Source organism: Salmo salar, chromosome ssa17, assembly GCF_905237065.1.
Source record: "Salmo salar chromosome ssa17, Ssal_v3.1, whole genome shotgun sequence".
NCBI lineage: Eukaryota > Metazoa > Chordata > Actinopteri > Salmoniformes > Salmonidae > Salmo > Salmo salar.
Genome location: NC_059458.1, coordinates 17850575 through 17857862, shown reverse-complemented (window position 1 = coordinate 17857862; position 7288 = coordinate 17850575). Strand labels below are relative to the sequence as shown.

At 39.5% G+C, this 7288-nt stretch overlaps 1 protein-coding gene across 1 annotated transcript; it reads left to right on the top strand.

The window, feature by feature from the left end:
• The first annotated feature begins 2898 nt into the window (after positions 1–2898).
• Positions 2899–7071, top strand: LOC100195750 (salarin). Its single transcript, NM_001140779.2, has 13 exons — positions 2899–2926; positions 3320–3458; positions 4117–4259; positions 4487–4522; positions 4609–4666; positions 5303–5445; positions 5579–5687; positions 5802–5944; positions 6071–6097; positions 6206–6266; positions 6358–6500; positions 6649–6684; positions 7005–7071. Exons 2-13 carry the CDS (start codon positions 3335–3337, stop codon positions 7008–7010), a joined length of 1029 nt encoding a protein of 342 aa, NP_001134251.1. The 5' UTR covers positions 2899–2926; positions 3320–3334; the 3' UTR covers positions 7011–7071.
• Positions 7072–7288: the final 217 nt, after the last annotated feature.

The window sequence follows — 7288 nt, the reverse complement described above, 5'->3', positions numbered from 1 at the left end:
CTAGTTTGAATAAAGGTGAATAATCTGTTGACGGGCCCCTTGAGCATGGCACTCAACCCTAATTGCTCCAGGGTCACCGTTGATAATGGCAGACCCTGTCTCAGGGAGAGTGGGATATGAGGAAAACACATTTCCAATTCACACATGTGTATTTGTACATGTGTGAAATAGGACAAATACAAGCACCCACCAAGATATTATTATTACCTACTGGGGGGGTTGAACAGTAAATGAGCTTGTATTAAACAGCAACAGTAAATGTGATTTAGAGACCGCTGTATTTCTAATGCTCCATCATCCATCGGTGACACAAGGGGCCTCAATGAGAATGAGGAACGGGGATCCAACTAATTCAAAGACTATAGGTAGGCCTGCTCCCAAATGGCCCTGTCAGAGATTGAAGTTGCTTTGGTATTGAATTAGATGCATTTAAAAAAAAATCTAAGACCATGTCCACGGTTGGAATTGGTTGGAGATGGAATTTGATTCACTTGGGAGTGCATTACATTAAACTTTAGTGGTAAACTCAGTGGCATTAGTTGACCACTTGGTGGCATTGTATTCTATTCTCTTCATAAGTATTATAGTGAACTGAAGTGGTAACTTAGTAGCAGAGTGTTGACCATGAGTAGGAGCACAGTAGAATATATGCAGGATGGAGTACTGAACTGCGGAGGTAAGATACCCTGCTGAATTCTACCTGTTGTGTTGTCATGAACTAATAGAGTGTCATTTGGGTAGAGTCATTTGGTAAAAAAAAAAAAAACGATACAAAATTGTCAAGATTCTGTCATAAAGAGCATATGTTCAACTTCATTAAAAAAAATCCCATTTCAAAAGGTTAAATTCAGAAAAATGACTATAGTGAAACAGATCACCTGCTTTGACACTATGATTTTACTATTTGACGTCCAATGTTTCTTTAAAAATATATATTTTACTTATAAAGGAATAGTTTCACCATTGTAAAAGGATTGTCCCGTTCACATAACAGGGTTGACCTTAAAATGAGAGACAAATGTAAATCACGTTAAATTAATTAGAATCTTCAGAAATGACTTTGTCAAAGCAAGAAAATAACTAGGGCTTTACAAACAAAATACAATAATAAGATAATAATATTTGGGTTTCACAATGAGGTGAAAACTTGGGGAAATGTTTGGGTTAAGCGGATTAAAACTTCCAGGAAGTCAGAAAAACAGGAGGGATATGTCAAAAGGCTGATTTGGCCCTAACCCTTGTCGTGGAAATTCTACTCCATGTCGTGGAAATTACCACTAGGAACACTCGAAGTCAATCTTAAATGAATCATTGTTTATTAACAATTACCTGGAGAGGTTCCAACCAACTCAATGCACCATCTACACATGTTGATCTGGAGCTCCAACTGGGCAGACCCGTTAATAATGAAGGATGAATAAGCTATGTCATGCAAATATGACCTGTCTGCAGTATATAAGAGAAGAAACGGATAACGTTCGCTTCGTTCATGTGACCAACCAATACTGGTTCATGCATGTGGCAGACCAATACCTCACAAGGCTTGTTCTCTCCAAGCTGAGACCTTGAAACTGAGATATCTTTCATTCTCAAAACAAGGTCTGGTCTTACTGCCAAATTGCAGATACTGATAGTGATAATCAGTCACTTGCATGAACACAGAAATTGGTTATTAGAACGGCACATGAATAGAACATAGAAATTGGTTATTAGAACAGCACATGAATAGAACACAGAAATTGATTATTAGAACAGCACATGAATAGAACACAGAAATTGATTATTAGAACAGCACATGAATAGAACACAGAAAATGGTTATTAGAACAGCACATGAATAGAACACAGAAATTGGTTATTAGAACAGCACATGAATAGAACACAGAAATTGGTTTCTAGAACAGCACATGAATAGAACACAGAAATGAGTTATTAGGAAAGCACAAACATAACATTTCCATCACACCTTAAATCAGATTTATTTAATTTTTCATGTGGTCTATATTAAAGGGCATTTCATTTAATATAACAGGCTTTTAAAATTCAATATTGGTGCACCATTTCTACTTAAAATATCAAAATGCGGCCTCGGGGTGGCGCAGTAGTCTAAGGCACTGCACCGCAGTGCTAGCTGTGCCAGCAGAGATTCTGGGTTGAGCAATAATCAGTGACATCCGTTAAAAGCCCTGTTTATACCCTGTGCTAATGTGTCCTGATCTTGTCTACATTTTGACCGTGCCCACATTTCCAGAAATGTGACTACACATGGTATTAAAATGTATATGTTATCCCTTCCTGACGGTGGCCAGGAAGATTTGATCACAATGTGTCTTTTAATCGTTTACACCTGTCTAAAAATGTGGGCACAATCAGAATGTGGACAAGATCAGGATAAAGGACACAAGTTAGAACCAGGTATAAACAGGGCTTTAGATGGCCCTCAGGATCCAGACGGATCCAGATTTAGCAAGTCTCCTTATAGTATAGCCCTATAAATAGTATGCCAAATTTATGACGTTAATTATAAATATGTACATTTCACGTCACTATCCTAGTTGCTGTCCAAGCTACTTTTAGTATTGGAAGTCGCAGATTTTTAAAGGAATCCAACTGCCATGAGTTATTGTAGCTGTGCTTTTGCTTGACACTTATTTGAACAGAGAAACTGTAAAGTGATGAGGAATTAACCTACCAGGTGACTTCGAATCAAGATGATGTTTAGATTAGGAAACGTAGGGTTAATTTTTCTTCTCAGAAAGGCTGTTTTGGAAGTGATTGTGAAAGACAGCATTGTGTGCTTGTGCGATGTGATTTTGAAAGAGGTACAGAGTTCATCTGTTTTGTTTGTCTACTGTGTGGCTGGGTGGCTATAAAGTGGCAGTGTGCAGTGGTACAACGCACTGTGAGTCTACAATCACAGGGAGAAGGTACAGTAAAACATCGCTGTCGAGTGTGTGTGTGTGTGTGTGTGTGTGTGTGTGTGTGTGTGTGTGTGTTCTTGTTTTGCTGACTCAATGGGGACTTTCAACTGTTTGCACACCTTCCGTATGGGGATGTCATGACTAACTGGGGACAAAATCTTGGTCCCCACAAGTTGGACCGTGTGTGTGTGTGTGTGTGTGTGTGTGTGTGTGTGTGTGTGTGTGTGTGTGTGTGTGTGTGTGTGTGTGTGTGTGTGTGTGTGTGTGTGTGTGTGTGTGTGTGTGGTTTGGGGGAGAAGTCAGAGGATGTGGATAAGCCTTTGAGTGTATCAATATCAATATGGCCTATTTGAGTATATTGAGCTGGTGCCAGATCTTTCGATGTGTTTTCTACCTTAGCCGCTCATCTCTAGAATGAAGTCTCTCGTGCTCCTTCTATTGGTGGCTGTTACTGTATCATCTGTGGTGTCTAAACCCCTTCCTGAAGACTCTGAAGCAGAGGTTCACAAGGAGTTTGAGACATGGAAAGTTAAATATGGTAAAACTGGTTCAGTACTAATATTTCACCAATGGATATTTACACTGAGTATACAAAACATTAAGAATGCCTTCTCTTTCCATGACATAGGATGGCCAGGTGAATCCAGGTGAAAGCTGTGATCCCTTATTAAACCATCCATTGTTAAATCCACTTCAATCAGTGTAGATAAAGGGGAGGAGACAGGTTAAAGAAGGATTTTTAAGCCTTGAGACAATTGAGACATGGATTCTGTTTGTGTGCCATTCAGAGGGAGAACGGGCAGGACAAAATATTTAAATTCCTTTGAACGGGGTATGGTAGTAGGTGCCAAGCGCACCGGTTTGTGTCAAGAACTGCACCGCTGCTGGGTTTTTCACTCTCAACAGTTTCCCGTGTGTATCAAGAATGGTCCACCACCCAGAGGACATCCAGCCAACTTCACAAAGGTGGGAAGCATTGACGTCAACATGGGCCAGCATCCCTGTGGAACACTTTCAACAACTTGTAGAGTCCATGCCCCGACGAATTGAGGCTGTTCTGAGGGCAAGAGAGGGAGGGCAACTCAGTATTTGGAAGGTGTTCCTAATGTTTGGTATACTCAGTTTATAATTGTATTGACAATGAATTAGTTGTCAAAATGTCAACACAGAAAGATACATTTAGAGTCCATTCGCAGGGAAGAGCTATCCGTCTACCGAGGAGGAAGCCAAACGTAAGGAGATGTGGTTAGCGACGAGGAAGAAGGTGATGGAACACAATACGAGAGCAGGAAATGGATTGGAGAGTTACACCATGGCGGTCAATCACTTAGCTGACCTGGTACTGTTCAATATTTACCTGTAAATTATTAACTTTCAATTTAGCTAGTTAGTATAGAAATTCTAGCTCAGCCACTGGCTTTACAATAACATTCCAAATCCGTCTTAGGCCCATAGTTTTAGTTTAAATGATTTATTTATATTATAGTTAGTTACTACTGTGATATTTTCTTAGCAGCCCTGTTGAGTCTCTTTGTTGAGTCTCCGTGTCTTTGCTTCCTCTCACAGACTACTGAGGAGGTTCCTAAAGGACTTTTGCCCATGGTAAAGTGCCACAGTCTTTACAACGCATTTCCCTATATGGTTAATCATAATAATAGTATGATGAAGAACTCTGTCTTCTGTCTCAGCCTCGACCTGAGGAAGAAGAGGTGGACAAAGAGTTTGAGATGTGGAAAACTCACAATGGTAAACTGGTTTAATACTAACTGAATGCAAAGGAAGTTGGTGGCACCTTAAATGGGGAGGACGGCTCGTGGTAATGACTGGAGGAGAATGAGTGGAATGGTATCAAATACACCAAACACATGGTTTCCAGGTGTTTGATGCCATTCCATTTGCACCATTCCGGCCATTATTACTAGCCTCCTGTGACTGAATGAGGCTTTATTTTAAGGCAGTGGCCTTGTCCGAATACCCATAATAGCGTACTACATAATTAAACTGCATACTCATTTTGGCGTTTGATCTAGTAGAATTCACTTGTTTCTTCCGACTCATGTATTTGACAACAGCTGGTAATCAGATAAATTGTTGCACTGTACCAAAATGAATGAATGGTGGGAATCAATGCAATTGTGCATTAGATTACATATTCAAAGTACTATTTTTTTTCTCGATATGTCACATACTATAAAACTGTATTTTTTTGCATGCTATTTAGTACGCTAGTATGGGTATTTGGAGACGGCTACCGTTTCCACTGGTAGTAGTACAATGGCCCCTAAATAATTAAAGGGAAATAAGCTTTTAAAATAAAGTGTGGTGTTAGCCTAGTATTGGTGAATGCAGATGCTAATATTTACTAAATGGACATGTTTGTAGGTAAGACCTATAACTCCACCGAGGAGGAAGCCAAGCGCAAGGAAATCTGGTTAGCGACTAGGGCAAGAGTGATGGAACACAACAAGAGAGCAGAGAATGGCTCAGAGAGCTTCACCATGGGGATTAATTACTTCTCTGACATGGTAAGGTGGTACCAATTATTTCTTGTCAAATAATTATCAAATTGATTAAAGTCTTTAGAATATTCTGCTACAAACAGCTTGTCTAACATTTTATTGTCTTATTTTTGAGTCTCTGTCTTTTTTACACCCCCAGACTTTTGAGGAGATTCCTAAAGCAAGACTTATGGTTGTGTTTCCCACTCGAGATGGAGGGGAGGAAGCAGAGGTGGATAAAGAGTTTGAAACGTGGAAGGTTCAACACGGTAAAACGGGTTCAATACTCACTGAAAGAAACAAATATAGTCAACAGTGATGGTTGACGACAACAGTTTGAACAATACAGACGTTATGTCTCAGTGTTATCTGACCATTTGCAGGGAAGAACTATGGTTCCACCGAGGAGGAAGCCAAGCGTAAGGGGATCTGGTTAGCTACTAGGACGAGAGTGATGGAACACAACAAGCGGGCAGAGACTGGCTCAGAGAGCTTCACCATGGGGATGAATCATCTTTCTGACAAGGTATGATCACTGTCAGGGAGAGGCCTACTATATAAAACAGTTCAACTTGGAGGTTGCTTATTTGGTTACTGATGATACTTTTCTTATAGGCTTTCTTGATACTATGCATGTTGCTTCCTTTCACAGACTACTGCGGAGGTTACAGGACGAAGGGTAGGGTCACGCACTTACTGCAATGCACTTCACTTATAAGGTTAATGAATATATGAATCAATCATTTGTGGTGGTAATTGTATGATTGAGAACTCTCTTATTCCTTAGCTTCAAGATGGGGAGGAAGCAGAGGTGCACAAGGAGTTTGAAACATGGAAAGTTAAATATGGTAAAACTGGTTCAACACTAACTGAAATAGATATTTCCCGTATACATGAAGTCAAATTCATTAAACAAGTTGACGTTTTTCATGCTTGCAGGAAAGACCTATCCGTCCACTGTGGAGGAAGCTAAGCGCAAGGAGATCTGGCTAGCTACCAGGAAGATGGTGATGGAACACAACAAGAGAGCAGAGAATGGCCTGGAGAGCTTCACCATGGGAGTCAATCACTTTGCTGACTTGGTATGGTGTTATTATTAATAGTGAAATGAATTCAGATCAGTCTGAAAGAAATCCGGGTTGTTATTTCTAGTTCTACATTATATTACTATGTTGATATAAGTTATAAGTTTATATAAGATTTCTCAAACAAGTCTGTTTTTGCTTCCAGACTGCTGAGGAGGTTCCTAGAGGGCTTTTTCCCATGGTAAGGTACCAGCATTTCAAAATGTAATGTGTTTAATGCTACAATGTAATTTAACTGAACTTACAGTGATGTAAAGTTTGTGTTAACCCCCGTTTCTCTTTCCCATTCATCCTCCTGCCCCTGACCACTCATCTCATCACAGGGTATGCTTCCAGTCACATTAGTTACTAACATTGTACTCACTACACTCCTATTCACAACCCTTAACTACAATGACCATAGTCTTAAAAAAATATTAAAGAACCCTTCACATTTACTAATGTTACACTCCTAATTCACTAAACAATCAGGTATTGACAGACTGTCTGTTTCCTCCCACAGAATGAAGAAGACTAGACCCTATGAGGAATTAACTATTTTGTAATTTACAATAAATATAAACACTACACTTTCAATTCTTGTGTCCATTTTTTATTTTATTTTATACCAGCCCATATGGCAGGGTTCCCAACCAAATTTGGCCCGTGGGTGGTTTTATTTGGCCCCCCAAGTAAAAGAAAAAAATATATATACACTACCGCTCAAAAGTTTGGGGTCACTTAGAAATGTCCTTGTTTTTGAAAGAAAAGCACTTTTTTTGTCCATTAAAATAACATCAAATTGA

Excerpts from the sequence above, each read along its gene's own strand:
- LOC100195750 (NM_001140779.2), top strand. The coding sequence starts at position 3,335 with ATGAAGTCTCTCGTGCTCCTTCTATTGGTGGCTGTTACTGTATCATCT. Across the intron at positions 5,446-5,578 it reads TTAATTACTTCTCTGACATG|ACTTTTGAGGAGATTCCTAA; the intron begins GTAAGGTGGTAC and ends TTACACCCCCAG. Across the intron at positions 6,267-6,357 it reads AACATGGAAAGTTAAATATG|GAAAGACCTATCCGTCCACT; the intron begins GTAAAACTGGTT and ends TCATGCTTGCAG.